At 33.2% G+C, this 26,691-nt stretch overlaps 1 protein-coding gene across 1 annotated transcript in view; it reads left to right on the forward strand.

Annotated features, from left to right (window-relative positions):
* Nucleotides 1-26,691, forward strand: part of mmd (disintegrin and metalloproteinase domain-containing protein mind-meld) — a 389,133-nt gene that overhangs the window by 245,835 nt on the left and 116,607 nt on the right. Inside the window, exons 6-7 of the mRNA XM_074175455.1 lie at nt 1,155-1,224; nt 7,732-7,878. Coding sequence (XP_074031556.1) covers nt 1,155-1,224; nt 7,732-7,878 — 217 coding nt within the window. The remainder of the gene's footprint in view (nt 1-1,154; nt 1,225-7,731; nt 7,879-26,691) is intronic.

Genomic DNA, 26,691 nt, shown 5'->3' on the forward strand with positions numbered 1-26,691 from the left:
CCATTTCAGAGGAAAACATGTACGCTAACACTTGAGAACGTGTTCAATTCCATCCATGAAAGTTAAATTTAGAAATTCGCAATGAATGTCAATTAGGTGAGAAGATGAACAAGTTTTTTGATCGATAAATCATTCCAGGGTTATATTTTCACTGTTGCAATTATGAATTCATAAAGTTGATGTAAAAAGGTGGTATGGTCGTCTCTTTCAAATTGAAGCAAGTATTATCGAAAAGATTCAATTACTGTTCTTTTCGTAATTGTTCCTGCTTCAGTGTTTCAAGCAGAAAAGTTTCACTCAGGAAGGTAAAAAAATCAGTAATCATTGTGAAATGGAGACATAAAATATCATGAAATAATATATACATAGAGACTAGCTATATTTTCCAAAACATTACTAATCTTTCAATTGAACCACCTCGTATTATTAGTCAACACACCATTCTTCAAAAAATTATTTTTACGTCAATTTGATGTTTTCATTCGTTCAATTAATTTTTTGAACAGAAGGGCTTCACCTATTTTGGTGTGAGTATATTATTGAAATTCTGAATTTCAATGAATTACGCCAAAAAATAATAAAAGCTTCACTTGATGAAATATTCACAAGAATATTATACTAGCAATGTGGCTATTTTTATAATACTTTCTGTTACCGCATTTGCAGTGAGTCAATAGAGTGTTTAACTAAAATGAATGATGGATGAGCAAAACTATCATAAAAAAAATTTCGTTGTTATTTCGGGGAAAATTGGGTATTTAATGAGCATTGCACAAGTTTGAATTCGAAAAAAAATTTTTTTCTAATAGTTATAGGTTGCAAACTGGAAGTACCTAATCGAGTCCCATGTCGGATATTCCTGCAAATTAATGAATTCCAATTGAAAAATTGTTAGTGAAATGAGTAGTACTATCTTCAAAAACAAACAAATATAGAATAAAAGTGCAATAGTCTTGATGGTCATATTGATAGAAATATGTGTGTTTTTTCAAATATAAGTATATATTTTACTGAGTTTTCAATACTGAGCAAGATTCAACATCTTGATTATTATTATTGGACGGTATATCTCGAATTTTCTGTTCTGAGTTTCAAGTATATATTTTACAATTTCAAAGCTATAATGAATTTTGAAAAGAATTATTTTGTTTCAGACAACTCATCGCACCAAATATTGCTCAAAAACACTACCTGGCTAATGGAGCCGAATATGAATCAAAAAGGGTAAGTATTGTCTCATCATCAACATCTAGAATGGATACGAGTATTTCATATCTTTTGTTGAAACACATTTCTCAATCAATACACCTGAAAATATCACACTTCAATCCTTAATCGCCAAGCTTTTGTCTTTGAATAAATACTTCGTTAAGACTAAGAAAATAGACAATACTTACAAGTAATCTGAGTTTTACAATCGATAATCAATTAATTAATAATTCATTCCCAATTGTAAAACTCAAATCACTTGTAAGTAGTGTCCATTCTTTCTTTTGTGTTCAATTTTAGCGCCCTGAAGAAGTCTCTATTCAGAGACGAAAGCTTGGCGATTTGTAAAATAGCTCTTTTTCATCGTATTCAATCACACCTTCAGTCATTCTTGCAAAATAGCTGCCAACATTCCTCTTTACTCAAAACCATTTATTATCGATATATTCAATTATGTTTTCATTCACCAGGAGTATTAATTTTTTATCTTACAATGTTAATGATGAATTATAGAATCAAAAAAATCTATTAATTCGAAAAATGAAAGTAATTGTGCCCTTCCTCAAAGAATCTGAACAACGTTTCGAATATTTTAATCATTAATAATGTTCAAATGTTCTTAGAGATCTCAATACAAATTGATTGAATTCTTTCAGTAGATTGCTTAAAACACAATTCAGCTAGCTCACATTGAAATTATTCCTTTGAAATTGAGTATTCCCTGATTGAATGTGATGTCTCTCTTTTCCTGTCTTTTACTTTCTCTCAATTACGCCTACCCAACCATTCAAAATTTATAGATGTTTCCGCATGAATCGCAGATGAAAAGAGATTCGGTTTATGATAAAGTAAAGTCAGTTGAGAATCCTAAATTGTTAGTGATACGCGTTCTACAGAATTATCAGGAAACCGTTTAGAAAACCATTGGCGTACATCACCTTATACAAAGTAATTCTAAGGTGGAACTTCATAAGTGGAAATATCAACAGAACAGAAATAATTAATTGATCTATCCAAACTCAAATATCAATTACGAAATTTTCAATCGAAATAAAAAAGTACATTTGCCTTCAATTTTCCAAAAATATACCTAACACAACTGAGACAAACCATTGCTTCAAATCCACTGTTTTTATGGTTCATAAAATTTATAAGGCAATATCTCACGAAAAATCAGGAATCGATATCACATTGTACCAATTCTAACACTAAATGTTAATTTTCAAGAAGAGAAAAAACATAAATAAAATGATAATCTTGAGAACATTGAACCATCGAAAAGCATTATTTGTGATGTAGAAAGCCTTTCGATCGATGGAGATTTCACATACAACAAACCCCAAAGAAAAATTGAATATATCCAGTTGCCGTAATCATGGAAGGATACTTACAAATATTGCTTTTTTTTCCACTCAAGACTTCTGAAAAAGTCGCCAATCATAACAGTAAATATTAAATAAAATGGTTTTTCTACACCCGTACTCCAACAATACACTTATATGACCATAATCCGTTTCATAATGATATCCATTATGATACAGATTTTTCATAACGATACAGAATATCAACCAATAGAAACCCATAAGTTTTCAATCAAGAATCCTGTTCCTTTGTTTGTCCTAGATTCTAACCTAAGTAACTAATTGCTTTATTTGTCAAAATCAGTTTTCATATTATTATCAAAATGTCTGAAAACAGCGATATAGAAGGAATACCATCGACTCCAATATTTTTAAAAGATCAGATTAATTACAGTTGTTATATTCAATATGAATATAATTAGAATCTTCATAGTTTTCATATATCCATGATAATACCATTAAGTTTGTGTTTTTTTAAAAAAATATGAGTTAATTACTGTAAATGTGTTCACTACAAACATAATATTTATAGTTTTTCATTATTTATCGGGTTTAGAAAAAATAGCGTATGTAACTCTCATGTAATGGTTATTAATACACTCGCATATACCATACAAAACTCGCCTTCGGCTCGTTTCGTATCCCGGTTAATGCTCGTGTCTTAATAACCATTATTACATGATCGATGCATAATATACTATTATGACAAAGAACGTCATTTGGGTTCAAAGATCTTTATGCTGTTTTCACAGCAACCCAAAATCATTGATAAATAGTGAGTTGAAATTTAATGAACATGTCAGACAAATTCAGAGTAAGATATTCTCCGGATGTTATGCGATGACAATGGGGCTGAATTTCAGTATTGTTAAAACTGCCTATTGTACATAAATTTATTCTCAGCTTCCATATGGAGTACAATTTTGGGAAGCATGCAGTCTAAATCTTTTGCCTTCTTTAATGATGAAACAGACATAGTCCTAGAGAAAGGATGACTCTGTAACGTTAAACCCAGAAAATCATGCATAAAACTCTTTCCTACTAATTCAATTTCAATTCTTATATCACTGTTAATTTTGGAAACAATTTGTTTTGCGAAGAAACAAAATAAAATCTAATTTGGTCAGCACTCCTTATTCAAATGAACCTTTTTCCGGAAGTACGAAAAATCACTCACTAGCAGCGCTAGTAGTTCGGTAGGAACAAACACTGCCTAATCCTCATATAAACATATGGTAATGTACAATTGAAAAAGAATGTTTTTAACAGAAGATGTTCCTGGAGCAAAACTAAAATTTGCAACTGTAAAGGATAACAATGTTGTAACATTAAAACGTTGGCTTGCATGCCGTAATTTGGAAGTAACTGAAAAAAAGTGGATTAATAGACTGGTTAGTATACAGTAAAAGAGTAGCGGTAGATTCAAACTGTAATAAAAGGAATTTAAAATAATTATGATTTTCAGATTCATTTCCGAGTGAAATATGAATCAAATATAGATTAAAATATATAGATATAAATATATAGATTTATAAATATATAGATTTAAATATAATAAATGAATATAATTTAATAAACGATTGAGGTTATATCTCATTCTAATGAATGGTAATTAACTATGAAAAATGTACTATTCATTTCATGTTTAGAGCATACATATGAATATTTATTTATTTTTTGCACTGTTAAATCTATTCTCTTCGAAGCATGTATCCATTTCTTACATCTAACCTCATTGATATGATGTTTTATAAATGGTATAAAAAACACGTTTTCTTCCGGATATCAATTATCCGACGTACAATTTGCAAAACAGCAATGCTTTTTTGGCATTGTACCAGCACAAAATAATTTGTAAATGTATAAATCTATAAAGAAATATGTGTTTTCAAATAATAAATTAATATTACGTAAATAATACTGTTTTACATGTGAATAGTTTATGTTTGTCCCTACTACTAGTGCTGCCTCTCGTGACACGTGCACTGTACTATTCTCAGGAAAAAGGCTCATTCGGAACAGTGAGTTTAGTCAAGACTCTTCTCACCTCAAAAATTGATTATTTCCCAATAGGCTGGTGCTGCCTGTTGACATTAGGGTCTGCTATCCTGACTAACTTAACATTTTATGATTAGGGGTCAGTCTTTCTACGTAGACAACCAGACCATAGCTGGGAGCTATAGACCAAGTGTTTACCTTTTTGGTCATTAAAAAAGGACCTTTATATCTTCTTTGTAGTTCGAAAGAAATTTCTGTTATCTTCTGGAGTCTATTTCTGCCGCGACTATTTCGGACTAAATGATTCAGTAGTTACAGAAGTGAAGTTACATAAGTTGGATACATCAAAGCAAATACCGATTTTTCGTTTTTATATTCATTTCGGATCGATTCTACACATATTTCTTTCTGAAAATTTTCTACTCGTACGCCCTTGTTTCTAACGAACTTTCAATGAGATGTCTCATGATGGGTCTGCTAATCAGAATTATCCAACTAAGGTGGACAAAACAGGTGAAGGGAGTATGAGAGCCGAGCAGAGTTAAACTCTCTCTTTTATAGCTCGTAAAAACAGTGCCATATTTGAATAGCATCATTAGTACATTGGCCCGTGAATGAAACTGTGATTTTCTGAAGGCTTATCTAGGAGAGTTTCATTCATTGATGTAAAATTATTGTCATTTCATGCAAGCATTTTTTATGCAATCAAATAGTATAGTATTTCGTTTATGAAAACACCCATCTCTATGAATATCAATGAACTACTTCTGAATATCTTTACATCGTCTCGTGTTTCAGGAAAATACGGGTGGTGTTGATTCTTGATGCCAGTAAGAGCCTTATAGAGCATTTAATTCGTTCGATAAGAATAATTCGGTCTATTGTTAGGTACTTGTTCTTCATATATGAAAACCAATGATTTACCAATTTTTGCTACTCGAAAGACAACTGACTTGTCTATTTCCAAGTTTTCTGAAAATACCTAACATGAAAGGCCATTTTGTGAAAGCTTTTCTAAGTGTATTGCTCCAGTATTCTGGATATTTCTCATCAACCGTTCCGTGATCTGATCCCACATCAATGATATGTATATAGCATACTAATCAGCGTTTCTATCGTCTGTGGATCCTGAGGGTCTCGGTTTCCAATTCATATATTTTCTGCAATTCTTCACCGTATTTCCAGAACAATCTCCATGTCACTTTTCAGTTCATCAGTGCCTTGATTTGAACCTTCTATAATAATATTTACAGGTTTTTTTTTCATTCAGGCCTAAAATTATTGTTTCTACAGTATATTTGAGTTCCCTTCTCATTTTCAACCCGTCTGTATATGTTTCTGTAGGGAACATTTTCATGATGGTCGATTATTCACGACTTTCAACTAAAACCATGAAAAAGATATTTAGGGTCATGTTTTTGCGAATTTGTTCGATCTCCACATATTCTGATTGTTATTTCGCCAGCTCCTATGTAGTAAGGATGAATTTTTCAGCCTGAATTGACTCATTGTTGCCTTTCTTTTCATCACAAGATATGGAGGAAGTGGCATAAGGCAAATTTGTCTTTCCAATCCTGTATGAATTCAACTATCAATGACTTTTTTCCTGAACTATCTGTCAAAATAATATTTCTCCTCAGTGCAAGACAATTCCAACCAAGACAACGATATGACCCAGGATCTGTTTCAACCACAATTCTTCCCAAGCAGAGAAAAAGCGTCGTATCTATCAAATTTCAATAGAGAGATACGATACGATTGAAAAAATTATTATTTTTAATTGAAATTCGAAATATTCACCCCCCCATAATAAATTGATTTCGATGTATATACTCACTTACTAGTTCCAGACACTTGAGATCTAATTAATTTTCATGAAGACGTTTTGAATTATGGTAACATCAGCCTAAACACCTTGGGTTCTCTTTTGTTGATGATATACATTTCATTAATAATAACAGACTATCCACTATTCACTCAAGTGTGGGAATATTTTCCTTACTTATTTTGAAATCAGTTAAAAATTTCAATCACTTTCTCAAATCTAATATATAAAAATGAATGTTTGTTGGTTGGTTAGTTGGTTGGTTGGTTGGTTGGTAATTGATACACTTCTACATCGCTCTACCGATCGTGATGAAACTTGACATGTATAAGTAATTTTTCATAGAGAAGGTTTTTAGGTTATCAATTTTTCTGTAACTCGCCACTAGATGGCGCTGATCACTGTTCTATAACGCTGCGCACGCCTAAGTTCGTTGATTCTGATTCTGTCAAAACATTGGAACAGCAGTGATACAGCAACATAGTACTAGTCTAATATATAAAAATGGATGTTTGTTGGTTGGTTGGTTGGTAAGTGATGAACTTCTACATCGCTGAACCGATCGTGATGAAACTTGATATGTATAAGTAATTTTTCATAGAGAAGGTTTTTAGGCTATCAGTTTTTCTGTAACTCGCCAGTAGATGGCGCTGATCACTGTTCTATAACGCTGCGCACGCCTTAGTTCGTTGATTCTGATTCTGTCAAAACATTGGAACAGCAGTGATACAGCAACATAGTACTAGTCTAATATATAAAAATGGATGTTTGTTGGTTGGTTGGTTGGTAAGTGATAAACTTCTACATCGCTGAACCGATCGTGATAAAACTTGACATGTATAAGTAATTTTTCATAGAGAAGGTTTTTGGGTTATCAATTTTTCTGTTACTCGCCAGTAGATGGCGCTGATCACTGTTCTATAACGCTGCGCACGCCTAAGTTCGTTGATTCTGATTCTGTCAAAACATTGAAACAGCAGCGATACAGCAACATAGTACTAATTAGGACTACAACTATCAAATTCTACGCGAGCGAAGCCGCGGCAACAACTAGTAGTTCATAAAGCTATCACTGCAGAAATTCAGTCCAGGCTATCTTTACATTCATTAACTTTCATTATATCTGAATATCTTGATAACAATATTCTTTGTAACTATGACAAAATCATTTTTTATATATAAATACAAAAAAAGAACCAACAAACAATATTTGATGCGATGGAAACGTTTCTTCAAGTGGAACTTCAATCATCTCCTAACCTTCGTAGTTTACTTAGGTGTATTAACTTGAACGTCCCAACCCCAAACAGTCTATACTCAAATGCAATTTTATTTCAGGATATCGAGCATTGTTATTATCACGGGACAGTCCAGGACTATCCAGGTGCCACGGCAGCTTTCCACACTTGTAATGGAGTCAGCGGGGTTATCCATGTAGGCAACGAAACTTTCGTCATTCATCCATTCTACGGAGGTGATCTTTCGGTCAGTAAATCTCAATACTTTTCCATTTCAACGCCAATCCATAAAAAAAATCATTTTTGATGCCTTGACATCAAAAGTGTCATTTCTTCAGTCGATGAATATCACAAGAATTGACGTTCGATACCAATCGAAGAAAAAATATTTTATTGCAATCATTCAAAAACATTGTGAACAGCCTCTTGTACCAAGATATCAACCAAATGCACAAAACCTTAATGATTTTTAAAAGACAACAAACATCAGAACTTATTTCACGTATTAACTACGAATATAAAACGATCAATTTTCCTGAACACTAGAAATGCAATACTATTGTCAACGCGCGTTTTACCAACCAAGTTGGCGTCTTCAGGACTCCATCAAAGAAATGTACAACCTTAGTTTTTCATCATAACAATTGCATGATAACACAACACAACAAAGTTTTTGTTTCGGGGTTGAAATTAGATGATTTTAATGTATTTCCACGTGTTAAAACCGAAAGTGACCATGAAAATTATATATTAGCTCTTGTTTTCAAGATATAGTATCATTATATTATATATATGTATATTGAGTTTTCAACAAATGAAATATTTCATCACCAACAGTTGGTACACATGTTTGTTTACATAACACCCCTCTCGTCAGCTGTTCTTAAGTAGTAAACATAACCTATGTGAGTTTGTCAATTGTACGCACGTGGTTGCTATTGAAATTATCGTGTGAAGTTGATTTTTAAATTAATTCAAGTGCTGATCTGAAATGCCTCGAAAGTGTGTGAATTCTGTCGATAGCTTTTGCTATATATGTGGTAAAATAACATTTAAGGCTCAGAAACGTAAAATGACACCTATCGTTAAGACAGCCTATGAACATTATTTTGGTGTGAAAGTTGGGGACCAAGATAAATCATAGGCTCCTCATATATGTTGTAATTCTTGTTCCGTCATATTGCGAGAGTGGCTGAAAAATAAAAACCGGGCAATGGCTTTTGCAGTACCTATGGTTTGGCGTGAGCCTACCAATCATACAGACGACTGTTATTTCTGCTTAACTCCTCCCATTAAGCAAGGTTTATCTATGAAGAAAAGAGGAACGGTTAAATACCCTAATCTCCCATCTGCTCTTCGACCTGTACCACACTCAGACAATTTGCCAGTCCCTTCTCCACCCCAAAACTATGAAATTTTAGAGGAAGGTGATGAAGACTTTTTAGAAGGAGCAACCCCTGATTTTGAGGTAAGCGATAGGTCTAGTGATCCGCACAGAATTAGTCAAGCAGAGTTGAGTGACCTTATAAGAGATCTTCGCTTGTCTAAGGAAAAGGCTGAGCTGTTAGGGTCAAGACTACAACAGTGGAATCTTCTGAAACATGATGTGAAAATATCTCAGTACAGACAGCGTCAAAAAGATTTGCTTCCTTTTTTTGAGAAAAAAGAAAACCTCGTAGTTTGTTCTGATGTTAATGGTTTGATGGACTGCTTGAATTTGGATCACACTCCATCTGAATGGAGACTGTTCATAGACTCTTCAAAGCTAAGCTTAAAAGCTGTACTTCTGCATAATGGAAATCAGCTACCCTCTATTCCTATAGGTCATGCAGTTCACATGAAGGAAACGTATATAAATATGAAAACACTTCTCCAATCAATCAAATATGAACAACACAAGTGGCACATCTGTGGTGATCTGAAAGTCATTGCTATACTCCTAGGAATGCAATTAGGGTTCACCAAGTACTGTTGTTTTTTGTGTCTGTGGGACAGTCGGGATAGAAAATCTCACTATAAAAAATGAACTGGCCTACACGAGACCTAAACCCTAATGAGAAAAATGTAGTTTACGAGCCTCTTGTAGATCCTAAGGATGTTCTCCTTCCCCCATTACATATTAAGTTGGGACTAATGAAAAACTTTGTGAAGGCCATGGACCAGGAAGGACAAGCTTTTAAGTACTTGAGAGCAAAGTTTCCCAGGTTGAGTGATGCTAAAGTCAAGGAAGGCATCTTTATTGGGCCTCAAATCCGTGAAATCGTAAATGATCCTGCTTTTGACATGATTTCAACAGGAAATGAAAAAAGAGCCTGGGAAGCCTTTAAGGGGGTTGTACATGGGTTTTTAGGTAACAAAAGAGATGATAACTTCACAGCATGGGTTAAAGAGCTTCTTCAAGCTTACCACCAACTTGGATGCAACATGTCCTTAAAAATTCATTTTCTTCACTCTCATCCTAATTTCTTCCCACAAAACTGTGGAGCTGTGAGTGACGAACATGGAGAAAGATTCCATCAAGACATTGCCTTAATGGAACAGAGACATCAGGGCCGTTGGAATGAAGAAATTCTTGCAGACTACTGCTGGTCTGTGTGTAGGGATGCTCCAGAAGTGTTTTATAAAAGACAAGCTAAACGACAGCGATCTTACAATGAATCGGATGGACTTAATTGAAATTTGGTGGTACAAACTTCTTTTATTTGTCAAAACACTAAGAATAATGTTTTTTTTATTAATTTTGTACTTAAAAGAAACATAACAATATTGTTTTATGTACTTTCACTTTTCACGTATAGTATAACTACTCTTTAAGATTAAGTACTGTGTATCTCAAAAACCAGAGCTAATAAAAAGCTAATAAAAATTTTTCACGTTTTTATCACCCCAAAATTAGTAGAAATTGACTAATTTAGTGTAGGAAACATTCAAAAAATATTTTTTTGTTGTGTTGTGGAATCTTGGCTGAAAAGTAATGATAACAGATTATGGTACTGGAATGAAACAAGATCACTACGATTCATATACAGAAAATAGGTACTTGAAATGAATGCTCCATTACAAAGGTTCAGAAACGGCATTTCCAGAAAAAAATTATAGAAGTCGACTTCTCATCGAATCTTCATGTCTTGTGGACTGCTGAATTTGAATTTCATCTTTGTGCCCTCCCAGTCATGTGTTTCATAACGAAAACCACAAATAACATTAAAATGTCGACACTATTTCGACCATCATTTGAAAATTTGTCACTTATTGGAGGTACCCCCATTAGGAATAGAAGTAGAGAAAATTTCACAAAAAATTTCAACTTTGAAATTCAGTAATTAACTTCGCTAGAGCACCCTTGGCGAAAACGGAGGAAAACGCTATTCTGACTCGCAAGTGGCACTTTTTTCCAGCACAATACCACATACACTTTTTGAGTAACTAGTTGAATAGATATGATAAACCCAACGCTGGAACAGCAAATTCATTTTCTGAAATAGAAACCGAAGGCAAATCTTAATGGTGTATTAGACACAAATCTCGGAGATGAGCTCATATATATGGAACAAGTTTTATGCAACTTTGGGGCTCTTCGTATAATTGGATACTCGAACATTAGATATAATCTACAGAGTTGGAGACAGTGACAGATTAAAGCTGGCATATGCACTTCTATCCTCCTTATAACAAGATTTGTTAGACATGAAGCCTACAACTGTAAAGACCACTCTTTCGAAATATAACTTTTCTACAGGGAACTTGCATGAAAATTTAATCATGAAAATTACATTGAGAATCGAAAGATATCATTTTGATGAAGCCTTTATTACCGATTTTTTTTAAATTCTATTCGTTCTATAGAAACAAATGAAGTTTACTGAAAATTTAAATTTCGTCATGAAAAGAGAAATGAGAATTTCTTTGTTTTTTACCACTTTTATTTGTAACTAACGTTACTGAAGTTTCTTCCTATATGGACATTTTCCAACTTAAACAATAAACTTCTTTATTGTTTAAGTAAAACTTAAACAATAAACTTATTGTTTAAGTTTGAAAATGTCCATATAGGACGAAACTGCAGTAACGTTAGTTACAAATAAAAGTGGTAAAAAACATAGAAATTTTCATTTCTCTTTTCATCATGATCCCCTACCAAATAGTGTTAAATTTCGTCACGTGACCAAAAACGCTCAGCCATTGGATGTGACGTCATACTGTATTTCGCCAGTCGCCATTCCATTTATGTTGAACTGTTTGCGTTTGCTGTTGTTTATTGTGATATTTTTGTCCAAATCTGTGGTTTTTACTGTCTTAAGTTAATTTCACACAGTATTATTTACTATTGAGTATGTTGTGAATTCGAACAAACATGACCGATGGATTTACAAAAGGTCAATCCGATAATCTGATAGTTAATATGTTTATGGTAGCAAAATTCATTGAAGAAGCTGAACATTTTTTTCTTGGTGAAGTACGCGGAGTTAAAATAGACGAATAGATACAATTATTTCTGTTGAAAGTGTTATCACTATGTTTGAATTTCATTTACCTTTGTAATGAAAAATTTATACTCGTTTGCTTGTAAAGTGGGGTAAAAGTCAATAATATATTTCATAGATACAATATGAAGTAATGTCATTGTTTTCATTGTTTTTGTATACCTCAAAAGTACAAAAATATATATTATATACAGTGTGTAAGAGCCAAATGGAATGAATTCATCATATCGGTTACGGTACATACTTCAACGGAAAAATGCTACCCCTACTTTCAACCTTCGTCGAATGGCAGGTACAATCCCCAATTTTTAAAATGGGAAGTAGGCTTGTAATGAATCGATTAAAAGATATCTTCATTATATATTCAAAAATGTCAATGCTTTCAAGTTTATTGCAATAATTAAGATACAATGAAGAAATAATTAAGAGAAACGAAGAAGATGTTCAAAATGTTCACCGCGAACGTTTTGTCAACATCCTAATCTCAAATAAAACTTTCTTCTAACATTACTTAACATATCAGGCGTTATTCATTCTTTTTTCGTTATTCGTTCTTTTAAATCATTCACATCTGAAGGTTTAGATTTACACATATTGCTATTTATATATCCCCATAAAAAGAAATATAATGATGAAAGATCTGGTGATCGCGCTGGCCACATTTAAAAATTGGGGGTTGTACCTTTCATTCGAAGGGGGTGAAGATAGAGGTGACATTCTTAAGTTAAAGAATGTCAAATTATAATTTACAATTGACTTGTTTCGAGTTTTTTTTATATATGTACAGTAACCGAAACAATGAACTTATTCCATTTGGCTTTTACACATTGTATATTATCATGAAAGAAGATAATTTGTTTGAAGGTGATTGACAATGTTTCGTGATGAATTTCACTAGTTCGGACTTCCATTGTCTATTAGATAAAATGATTTGAAATCCCTGAAACAAGTAAAAAAAGAATAATTAAAAAAAAAAAAAAAAAAAAGAATAGTTGAAAATAACAATTATATTAAGCAACAATAAACCTGAAATGAAATGATAGTAAGATAACCTACAAGTAGAAATATAATAATTGAATAAATGAAAATTAAAGGAATGCAAAAAGAAAATAATAAAAATAAAAAAAATAAAAAAAAAAAAAATAAAAAAGTGTAGAGATTCCAAGTCACGTTAGTTCACGACGTTTCGATTGTTGGTATCTACAACGTGACTTGGAATCTCTACACTTTTTTATTTTTTTTATTTTTATTATTTTCTTTTTGCATTCCTTTAATTTTCATTTATTCAATTATTATATTTCTACTTGTAGGTTATCTTACTATCATTTCATTTCAGGTTTATTGTTGCTTAATATAATTGTTATTTTCAACTATTCTCTTTTTTTTTTTTTTTTTTTTTTAATTATTCTTCTTTTTTTACTTGTTTCAGGGATTTCAAATCATTTTATCTAATAGACAATGGAAGTCCGAACTAGTGAAATTGAAAGAAGATAATTATTTGATAATAGAACCTAACTCATTGGAATTCGTATAAATAATTTGGGTTAAATTGTGTCAGTTTGGTTAGTCTTGATCAGCTTTAAAATAAATAATAATTATAATATTTAATTAAGTTTCTGATTTTCCAATAATCCTATCCTCAACGCAATTATCTCATAAATCAGATAGATATTGATATGTAAATACTTACATAAAAATAGTCTTCACATACATGAAGAGCTTTGCTGTTATGTGAAATATAATATTTTTATTCCTTCTGCATGCATTTAACCAATTTGTTAAACGGTTACGATCATCTTCAGGTACTATTATAAATATTTTATTGGGTGATTTAATGGAAGTATTTGTGCACAAAGGCGCAATGCAATATCTATAATATTGTTTGTGTTACATTGTCTTTGAAATCGAATGTCCTTGTTGGATTTATAAATTCAACAATACACGAACAAAGCTGAATCAAGGTTAAACACAAATCACGAAACTATACAACTTAATAATACCAATCTATCGAAAAACAGGACGTCATCAGATTTTACACAAAAGCGTTTCGCTGCAGCTGCTTAAATAGGTAGATTTAAACGGCAGTCACAGCCTGCGCCATATGCGTGCTCCCTGATTGATACACTATGACGTCATGACAGTTCGCGCCTTCCAACGCTTGTTTGAATTGATTTATCAACGCAAGAAACTTTTTGATTTTTTATAAACTGACTATTGATATTTTACTGCTCATGTTTTGCAGTAGTTAATAGTTATCATAGCAGTTTTTACGATGTAAAAAAATCTGCAAGTTTCCTATTATCTCCCTCCACCAATACTTGGTTGAGCTGGAAGTATTATGAACTTCTGTTTCCCATGTCGATATTTGTTTTTCCTTTCCAAAAGGAATTTGAACTTTGGCTATAATTTAATTGAAATATTCGATTTGATGGAAGTTCAAAATGAAAATTTGAGTTTCTGTGATGAAGTTATTTAGATAAAAATATTTTAAGGTATACATATACACTTCGCAATATCATTGTGGGAGATTTTATTTCAGTTCTTATGACAATGGAGCTCATTCATTATAGTTTTCGTCTATTGTGAATTGTGAAGCTCTGATGAAAAGGCGGTTCACGACAATACCTCATCTAAAAAGAAACCAGGAATAGACGAAATAGTAGAAATGGAATTTGGATCACGACCTTTGATGTGAAACTCTTTGTTACAAAACGGACAGCTCAATGGGCAAGAACATTCTGAAAGCAATCTGTTTCGGTTTACTGTATGGAAAGAGACTTAATCGAAAAAGGGGGAAAGTAATCATTGGTTTTCAATAGATCCACCTAACTAGTGGGGTTTCTCAATAACAATATATTTTTATCGTAGTATTTCTTCGAGATGATATTTTATCCAAATCATTTGTCTAAGGATATCTGTTGAGAATGTGGAAATGAACCATAAAATCAACATATTCAAAACATGTGCAACTGCTGAAAGAGAACAAAAATGGCAACAATATAAATACTCACGAAACACCTATGTTAATAGTCTGGAAGAAAAAGAAAAAATATATTTCGAAAATAAAATTTATGAAAATAAAAAAGATCCTAAAATTATGTGGAAATGTCTGAAACAACAAGTCAAACTAGTAGAATCACATAATATGAAGAGAATTATGTTTGAAAATAGTAATGGTAAAAAATATGTGATAATCCAATAGAGATTGCCCATAATTTCAATGAATATTTTGTAAACAGTGTAATTGTGTGTGTTTTTATTGTTCAAAAAAGAATAATTAGAAGTATCTTTAATATTGCACCCAGGGATAGCTGTAGACCTGCTTTCTGCAAGAACAAGATGCTAACATTACCTTGTATCTATATATAAAGCTCTGCTCCATGTGAAGAATAATGTACCCAATCTGAGAGATGAATCGACAGTTCATAACTATGCAACACAAAATAGACATTTATTAACTATCCCAAAACATAAAACATCGACATTCAAGGAATCACTTGCATATAATGGCATAATATTATTCAATACGTTGCCTCAAGATATTAAAGATTTGTATATTATATCATTCAAAAAACAAATAAAGGAGGTATTAAGTAATAAGGGATATTATAGCGTAGAAGAATTCTTAGAACGGGATACACTGTTATCATGATTATTGCTTTCACTGCATTTCTTTCATCCTAGTTAAAGATAAATTTACTTTATGTATGTGTATACACATATGTGTGTATGTGTGTTTGTGTTATTTTTGATATAAGTATATAGTTATGTACCTGTTTTAAGTGTCCAATCTATGTTATACTGTGGACCGTTATTATTGTTTTATATAATTTTCATATTTTTATTTATGACATGTCTTATATCATGTAAATGATCGAAAAGACGAATAGAGTTGTTATTATTATTATTATTGAGATAGAAAATAGTATATATTGTGATGAGATATGGACACTGAATAACTATGAACCCATAAATACATGATAACTTCACGTAAAATAATTTTTCTTTTGATAAAGTAAATAAAAGTGAAATTATAAATAGTAAATTCTCAAAAGAAACTTTCGATGTGTTTCGGCATATAAAATTGAACTTTATAAATACTTCCTTGTACACGGGACTGTTTCCAAATGAGTACAAAGTTAGTACAGTGACTCCAATTCCAAAAATAAATAATACAAATGATGCAAGTAATTTTCGTCCAATAAACAGTCTTACAACGCTTGAAAAAGTACTGGAACTGGCAGTATATGAACAACTAGTAACATAAAGAAATAATATTTTCAAAACATTTCCATAACAAATCGAACTGTTTGAAACAGTTTTCATTCAAAATGGCTACTAATGAATAGGGGAGGGAGGTCATAATAGTGACGTTAAGGGTAATAAACAATAAAATAATAAACTAAAGATATTTTTTTAATGAAAACTAATGACAACTCTTTGGTAACTCATTAATTCATCATTTGGCACCGAATTTGGTGAAATAAGAAATCAAATAATATTTTTTATTTCAATTTCACAATATTTTCAAGAAAACTACATCGTGCCCCGGGGTAGGGGCAGTATGTGGTATCCAGTACGGGGCAGTACGGGGTACACTATTTCATTTGTTAACAGAATAAGTAGATGTGGATTTCCTCTAAATCTGCGTCATCAACTCCTGCACAGGCTGTATAGGGCCCACTGTCTACATAGCTGGCAGACCACTCAACGCTCCGCAAACTCCAAATAAGTGAGGTTCAAGTTAAGACAATAGATGCATAAGACATCCTCCTTAACATTTTGAATAGTACAACCGTTTTCCCTCTGCGATACATTTTTCTCGTTTGGTTTCTCTGTTCGATTGTGGGGATGGAGAGAATGTCTTTGAGAGAAGAGTTTTCAAAGGAAGTTGTTAAATCACGACATACTCTTCGAATTGGAGATCGTAAAACGCTTTCTTTGTCTTGTATAGATGGCCCAGGCTGAGGCTCTGAGATAAAAGTTGTCTGATGTAAATGTCTCGATGTTGCAGGCAAAATAGGTTCAAAAGGTACCTCTTCAAGGGGAGGCGACAGGGGTTGCTGAATTTGAGCAGTTGAAAAAGTTGCTTCATGCTCATCATTTGTAAACGGTGCGTCTGTTGTTGATGCAGCTGGAAAATCTGAATCTGTGAAATCATTTTGAATAAATGGCCCTACATTTTTCAAATGCATTGATTGTCGTCGAAATTATTTCAGCTTGAATATAAGCATTTGCAAAAATTTCGCTTATTTGAAAAGTTGTTATTGTTCGCCCTGGGTGCGACCGTAACCAGTTAGAACAAGCATGCTCATAATACACACTCAATGGTTTCATGAAGCCAACATCAACTATAGACCAACTGCCTCTGGAACTTCGTGAGTTCATATCATTTTTTAAAATCCTAAAACATAGCCATGTTTTCGTTATGCTCCCATGTCTAAAATAATTTTAAATAACGAACAAAAAAATGAATGCAAGGTCAGGATGATTTTGGGCAAAACATTAATAGTTCATATTAGTAGTATTACATATTAAAAAAACCATAGTAGTAATCTGAACACTTGCATTTTTAGACACGTTTTGGTAACCGCTCAAAATTAGATGAAATGTCGCTGGAAAAAAGAATTGGTCATCAAAAATAAATGCGTACACTCTAATCTCCGATCACTACCGCACTTAAGGCTGATGCAAAATGCGAAAACAAAACACGGCTAATGTGCGTAGTTATTTGTATGTGTGGGTGTCCCCGTCGTACCTCATGTCACCGTTATGCCCCTCCCGCAACTGTTTTTCCATGTATTTTTTGTGAATAACTTATGAATCGCTATGTGGGTTGGCCCCGTCTTGCCTTGCATCCCCGTTTTGCCCCCACCCCTTCACCTATTTTTCCATATATTTTTTTCGGAAGAAGATTCTGTAGTATTTGGAAGTTATTTCCTGACGTAATCCGAACACGGAATTCAATCAATATAATCTCTTAAAAAAAACATAACTTCTATTTGCTACAGTTCTTTAAATAGATACCCTGTGTATTCGATACTATTTCGAAAAAGCTGAATGCATTGGTATCTTGAACTTTCAAACTAAAAATTTTATGACTATTGTATTTACACATTTCGAAATCCAACCACAGTTCCGAAAATGTGTAGTAGATAAGCCGATAGTCGAAAATCCGTAACGTATTCAATTAACATTTCATTGTGAAACCTTCACTGAACAGTTCACAAACCCAAAATACGTATTTTGCTTCACAATAGCTTTTTTGGGAGTGTTCATATGTGTTTCAACACGACTAAGGAAACTTTTTCATAGTAAAACACGTGTTTTGGTTTTGTAAACTGCTCAGTGGAAATCTCACAATGGAGCATAATATAAATCCATAAAGTACCATAAAGTACCATATAATACTTCATTGTAATATCCCCTCCGAATAGTTTACAAAACCACAAAACATGTTTCATTATACACGTTCGGTGAAAACTGCAATGGAGTAACACTCCATTGTGAGATTTATGAGGAAGCTATTGTATAGTGAAACACGTGTTGCCGCTTTGAAAACTATTGAGTGAGAATCTTGAGAATTCTTGAAAAGTTTCAATGCAATTATCTTCAAATCACATAGCTTCTCTATTGGAATGGAAAAAGACACAGGGGTAGTATTGGTTGTCGATTATTCAAATATCCAGGTTTCATTCAGTAGTCTCATGATTCAACATAATTCAACAATGAATATTTCTTCAAATATTTTTGACATCACCTCCAAACTTGGATTTCTGAAGAGATTTTCCCATAATTTTTTGAATTTTTGAGGTAGAAGTTGATAATGAAGATTTTTTGATGAACGGTCGACAAGCCATATATTATTTTGTCTTGTGTTTCCAAAGCTGTATTTACCACTAGTGAATGTAAGATTTCCATTGGAGACAAGGATATGATCTCCTTCAAACTTCGCACGATAAAAAGTAAAACTTTTTTAATCCTTAGGATCGAAAGGATTCGTAACGAAGCGAAAGCTGGTTAATGGAAAAACACACATATGTGTCTTTGTTACAATTAGAGTTCAAGAAAACGGGCTGTCCAGTAACAGCTCCGTAGAAAACTTTGAAATTTTCGAACAAATACTTCCATATTGACGAATCATCACTTGCGTGTATACGTTCAAATGTTACATCATTTTTTCTGGGATGTTCAAAAAGGAAGGCTATAGTCACATACACTTTTCGATTAGAGCGCTTCGTAAATATTTTCATCGAATGCAAACTAAAATGAAACAACAAAAAACAATCGAAATGTACAGAGAACAATGTATCTGACATTCATAATTTGTGTGAGTTGGCAATCGCAATAGTCCCTTCGAAGGACGGGGATTATTGCTTTTTGTATATCTCAGGAGGACTCTAGATCATCCACCATTGTACGCATCTGCTCTTAATTATACTTGGAACTGGTGTAGGTCTGAAAGACATTGTGTTCCACTCCAACCTAACCTGATGAAATAACCTTTGGGTACATTGTTAACGTAGATATTCCAAGAAGAGACGAAATCGATATTCAAGCATAAATATAAGTTCAATGATATAAAGTGCTTTGGATATAATAAACCGTTCGAACTGAAAATAGTAAAAGGTCATTTTCGAAGATGATTTTGTTTTTTCGTAAATGAATATTCAAATCAGAGTTATTGGAATTTATCTCCGAAATTTGTTTTGAAATCACGCAAAGGCTACTTCTCAAAAGCTTGGAACACTGGAACACAGAAAACTGTACATACCTCAACAACTTTTGATGCTGTATAAAGCTCACATCGCACCTTCTTTGGAGTATTGTTCTCATATATGGAGCTCTGCCCCCAAACATACCCTGAAGTTGCTGAATTCCATCCAGAAAAGACCCATCCGCCTGATTGGAGATGCGAACATCACGTGCAACCTTGATAGCCTGGAACATCGAAGAAAGGTTGGAGATTTGTCTCTCTTCTATTGATACTTTCACGGGAGGTGTTCAGGTGACTTGGCACATTTGATTCCACCAAGAGCGGTACATATCAGAAATACGCGACGGACTGTAGCTGCTCATCGTGTTGAGATTCAACTCAGTACACCTCGAACTTCACTCTTTAAGAACTCTTCCATGTGGCGAACTGCGTTTATATGGAATGAACTTACTGAGAACGTTTTTCCAAATGGATTGAATCTTCAGCGAATCAAATCCAATGTGCTACTTTCGCACAGGCACCGCTCTGAGAGCGCCTAAATGATTTTTCTGTAGTGCTTGTGTTTCGTCCCTAAAAAAATAGTCACTTTAGCTGTTCAAAGAAAAATGTTTTTAGTACATCCTAGCTAGAAGAAGCATATAAAAATGCTTAGAAGCTCGAATAGCAGAAAATAGTTTCACTGGTTCAGCCTTTTGAAGAATTTTGACTTTAAATACTCAAATAAAAAACTATATAACCATTATGATTCAACAAAGAGAGAAATAAAGTTACCTCTATACCATCATTGACAAAAAGCATTTTATCACCGAGTGGCACCCCATAATTAGTTACTAATTTCACTGGTGAAAAACTTTCAAAAAACTTCAGTTATTTTTTGAAAAATCATAACCATATTCAATTTAATTTTTGAATTAACGCTGTGAACAAGTTTCATGTCTTTGTACACTACAGTTTCTTTGAGATCATATCAGAATATTTGAAATTAATTCAACCGCGATATCCCTTGGAACTATTTTTATGTTTTGAGGGTTATATATCATTCTCTCATGAGAAAATATCAAGTGAAGTGACATCAAAGTTAAGTACTGCATATCGCAATATACAGTGCATTCCATTTAAAACGAGCCACCCTAAATAACTTTCGGTACAATGATTTACAGAAAAAATAAAAAACACATCTCAACAATAGTATACAGGGGGACACATTTTGACATATTCACATTTGATCTAGCTTTCCCTATCGCACCCCCAGAGCATGTCACCATTTTTTTTAATGGATCAATTGTTTTGCATTATCAGATGTTCCATGATGAACAGATTTCAACAAACTAGAATTGTGGTCTGAAGCTCATACTTTGGAAGCTCAAAATTATTTGAATGAACTTCTGTACAACTTGTTAGTTAGATTCCATAGGTGTTTTTGTGTGAAGTATACTTCAAAAAAGCTAATGCTAGTTAAGTTTGAATTCGCCGCGGTGGAATTGGCCGCGATGGTAGTGCACCCGACTCACGATCGGAAGGCCGTGGGTTCGATTCCTGCGTCGACCAGAAATTTTTCTCGAGATAATTTATCTGCTTGAAGCTGAAATAATTCTGCAACCGTGTTAGGAATCACACGTTAAAACGTAAGACCTCGTTAGTCCTTAGCTCGCACAACTTCTGAGAGTTGTCGTTCGTATAGGGGCGACAGCTGATTAACGGAAAAACAGATTTTAAAACAGATTTTTGTTTGTATTCATTTTATTCTACAATAACGATTACCTACCAGGTGAAGTTACAATTGGTGTTTCTGTGTTTGTGAATTCTTGGGAAGCAATGGTTTATACGCTTCGAGAACGGACTGAAATTGTGAGTTTGTACTACCAGAATGGAAATAGTGCTAGAGCAACGGCCCCTATATTCAATGATAATCATCCAGGAAGAAATGTACGACACAAATACATCACGGAATTATTGAACAATTTTATGGAAACTGAATCTGTTAACAATAAAAAGCATAACCGTTCAGAATTTGTCAACGACAGTAATAGGGGAGCCCAAGCGGGGATTTAGGGATTTACTAAAGCGCGGCAGATTAATATACAGGGGGATACCTTGTACTCGGTTAAGTACCTCCACTAAATATGAACCCCACATATGAGGCCGCCCGTGAAGGATAAAGGATCAGATTAGTAAAAAAAAATGATCATCAGAAATTCTAGAGCTCTTCAGATTAAGGTAGTGTGAGTTGATTACATGCTAAAAAGTGTATATTCCAGTAATCTGACAATTTGAGAGTGACGTAAAGAAAGGGGAGGGCAGCAAAGTTGTAAAGAAATAACGTCATTTCGACATTCTCGAGCGTAGCTAATAATTTTTTATTTTGAAGGAAATAATTCAAGGATAACGAAAAATATATGATCTGACGATTTCCGCAAGCCAAATTAACAAAAATTCGTCGATAAAGTTTAATGCGTGCAACTGTATGATACCTATATTTTCCTCTCCGAGTTTCTATTCCTCTTTTACTTTTTCTCTATCTATTACTCTCCCACTCCGTCCCCACTTTGAATTCTGTTGCCATGACGCCGTCACAGCTGATCACAGAGACTCGTTTGTGATGAAGATAAAGATGATGATTAATTAATCAATTGATTTTATGAAATTGAATTTTTTGAGCATTAAAAAAAATATTTTCTCATAAATATAAGTATTTTACTTCAAAAACATACACTCATTTATTTGCATGATATTTCCTGAGCTTTTCAATTATTTAAGTTCAATGATTAAAATAAATTGAAAAAAAAATATTTTTTTGTTAGATTACGCGAATCCCTCTAGATAATCGTCAGATTATGAGACAGCACGTCTGGAACATAAAGATGAACCATATATATCTTAATCTGACGCGCTTGAGTATTTCAAAATGACGAATTTTTTGCACATTATAATAATGGCCGCGAGTTTGCGTCGTAATCGTCAGATTATTAAATGTGAGCTTTTTTTTTGTTGCACTTAACGCCCCCTTAGGAAATCTGACGCGCTCAATTGAACTTTTTTTTCTTTTCACTTTCAACCCTTACGTACAACCATCCATATCATGCAAACGATCAGATTAACATACGAACATTATTAGAAATACGTAGGATATTGATACTATCAATATCTGACGCGTTCGAATATGTCCATGCAACAATATTTTTTTACATATTTAAAAATCTATAGCCGCTTTCACCACCGATGAAAAGTTATATATTATATACAATTTTTTTCTTCTTAACATCTAAGCTTTGCAACCTAATATGTCTCTATGACGCTCGAGTAAATCCCCATTTTGCATCGTGGGCTCCCCTACTATAAAGCTATTTGTACTGCAGTTTTAGGGCATGTTGGACTAATGGAAAATTTGCATTCTCTTACTAAGTTGTCTCGAGAATCAGGAATCAGTCGTACAAATTTTTTCAGGATCCTTCATCATGAGTATGAATTTTATCCATATAAGATTAGACTATATAAGATATTGTATATGATAGACCATATAAGATGATTTCGATAGACGTATCAAGTTTTGTGAAAGTCCATATTCAAACCCATAACAGCGATAGAGAATAATCTCAGGTCAGCAAAAGGTCATAAAGGGATCCATTAAGTACCATAGGAGTATACCAAATACCGAGTAGATATGGTTCCTTGTACATTGGAACCACGAAAAGGAACGTTAAATCGCGCTTGACTGGGCAAAAAAGAAAATACCGCCAAACAGATAATTCGGTAGTTGCAGAACATGCTCTCTCAGACGGCAACCATGACATTGCCTTTGAAGACACGCAAGTTCTCGATGAAATCAGAGGTTACTATCCGAGGCTACTCAGAGAGGCCATAGAAATACATAAACTTAAGAATAATTTCAACCATAAGGAAAAGAGCTGAAGCATCAGCAAGACATAAATACCGGTTCTTCATAACACAAAGATTCTCCCAATAATTGAATACGGGCCGTACGAATCAGATACAAAAACAGTCCGTCGTCCGACTCCTAGTCCCATTATGAGTACAAACGCACAAGACCATTTTCAGTGTGTGCATGGCAGCAAGGTATAGCACTTCGACCGTCGCCGCATCGGCTCTGCCGCAGTAGCAGACGAAACGTCATCTATAAAACCTGCAGGCCAAGACTAATAAACCCAGAAACTTCGGACAATTTGATAGACATCGGCCGTGAAAGCCTTAACACCATGTCATTTGTTTCGTTCAATTCATCTAAATCGTTTCTATTTGTCGAATTCAACGTGTAATTCTTGAATAATATCATATAAATATCGAATAATTACCCAAAATTATTTTTGATGAATTATATTCGTTATTTTAATTATAAAAACTTTTGTAGAGAATGAATTGATGAAAGTCAGTGGCGGTACATATAAGATGAAAATAAAATGAATATATGAGTGTAGCAATAAGAACGATCTCAAATCGCAATATATTTCAGTTCTAAACTTGATATGATCCCTGAAAATGATAGCTATAAGTAAAATATTGCAGAAATCGGCGTTCTATTTGAGAAATTGTACATTTGCGATATAAAGTAGAAGTAACTCCATTCAGAGAAAGCTATTAAACTTTGGATGCGTGGTAAATAGACAATATTACTCGAATAAATCTTGACCCGGAATGGATGGAAACAGATTCACGACACGTTTTCTGTCATCTATGGGTAAAAGATGTCTACTGCATAAATTTTCTTTGAAAGCACCGACCATAAAATACACGGATGGTTCAATTATCTCTAGTCTTTTTCCACATGCGGGTTTTGCTTTGAATCTCTTTTTAAATCCATACAGGCGTGATCAAAGAAGTATCGCATCGAGCTTTCATTAGAGATTTGAGATGAAGGAGTGAAAGTTTTACACATTGGAACATTGGGATTTTTGAAATATTCTTCAGTATGCACAGTATGCAATGGAAACGTGTAGTATCAAAACTAATTTTTTTTATCATGAAATGAGATATATTGAATACCATATTCGTATTCAGAAAAGTATGGGTATATACAGAGAGGTTTACAAATTATGCCAAAAATTTAAGTAAAATATTGCAGAAAAATATTGCAGAAATCGGCGTTCTATTTGAGAAATTGTACATTTGCGATATAAAGTAGAAGTAACTCCATTCAGAGAAAGCTATTAAACTTTGGATGCGTGGTAAATAGACAATATTACTCGAATAAATCTTGACCCGGAATGGATGGAAACAGATTCACGACACGTTTTCTGTCATCTATGGGTAAAAGATGTCTACTGCATAAATTTTCTTTGAAAGCACCGACCATAAAATACACGGATGGTTCAATTATCTCTAGTCTTTTTCCACATGCGGGTTTTGCTTTGAATCTCTTTTTAAATCCATACAGGCGTGATCAAAGAAGTATCGCATCGAGCTTTCATTAGAGATTTGAGATGAAGGAGTGAAAGTTTTACACATTGGAACATTGGGATTTTTGAAATATTCTTCAGTATGCACAGTATGCAATGGAAACGTGTAGTATCAAAACTAATTTTTTTTATCATGAAATGAGATATATTGAATACCATATTCGTATTCAGAAAAGTATGGGTATATACAGAGAGGTTTACAAATTATGCCAAAAATTTTCTGAAGAACTATTCATTCGTGCCTTTTTCAATTAATACTAATTAGAGTTATCTGTTTCATTAAACTGAAAAAATGTTTGATATCTATCAGAAAAGTACTCGAGAGAACATAGGATTATATGGATATATACAAAGAGATTTACAATTTACGAAAAAAATTCTTCAAAAACCATTCAACCGTGTCCTTTTTCAATGAACACTAATTGTTGTTGTTGAGAAAATGTTTGATATCGACTACCTCAATGTGGGTATCAAATGACAAGGCTTGACTAGTAGAATGGTAGTACACTTTAAAAAAATGCAAATTCAAGATTGCCGCAGCTACAAAATGGCGGATTATTTATTTTTTTCAAAACCACCTCGAAATGGGTATCAAACGACAGGTTTTGACTAGTACTATGATAGTACACTACAAAAAAACAGCAAATCCAATTTAATCTATGCAAAGAACTTCGTCAACTCAAAATTGAGGATACAAGCATGGATCTCCCACCTAAGTCAAGATTTTGTATCGTGTCGAGGACTGTGTGGGTGAATAAAAATTAGAAAATGAAAACGCTAGATTGGCTAAATGCGTCGTTGTTCTTTCATAGATTTCGAATCATCCGAATTATGCAATTCATAAAATGATGTTATCTTTTTTGTTATCTATACTTAGTTGTTAAATTTCCCACATTTTGTGTCAAAATTTGAAAGATTTCCCAAACTATTCAAAATAAAACTTTTATAAATTTTGTAAGATCTAATTTCGAATTGCAAAATTTGTAATTTTTAAGAAAATTGCATTTATTATATTTTTTGTTCGTCATCTATTGAAAAACCTGAAAAAACAAAGTAATGGGATCAAATATGATATCTGAGGACATATTTTTATCGAATCGGGTGAAATTCGTTTCTATTTCGTTTTCAGTTACAGGGTATTGACATATTCGCGTACATACAATTTGGTTTCAGGAATTTTGGGAATATATTCTCGATCAGTTCGTTTTGCCATCTCATGTACGATATTTGAGGAGAGGTGATTGAATTAGTCTGCCTTATCCTCATCAGATTCTATTTTTTCTTCATTTTCATTCTTTGTACTATAAAACTGTTTTCATGTTTGTGTAGCCACTCAATTCATTAATTCCTTTTCAAATTTGTTTTGTGTGGATTTCATTTGATTTTCCTGAAATTAATTTTCATTCAGCTAGTTACAGTTCGATAACCCCTTACATCAGCAGGATGTC

The sequence above is a fragment of the Leptinotarsa decemlineata genome, unplaced genomic scaffold (genome assembly GCF_025532065.1).
Source record: "Leptinotarsa decemlineata unplaced genomic scaffold, Ldec_3_MD MMD2_tig00001019_RagTag_RagTag, whole genome shotgun sequence".
NCBI classification, from domain to species: domain Eukaryota; kingdom Metazoa; phylum Arthropoda; class Insecta; order Coleoptera; family Chrysomelidae; genus Leptinotarsa; species Leptinotarsa decemlineata.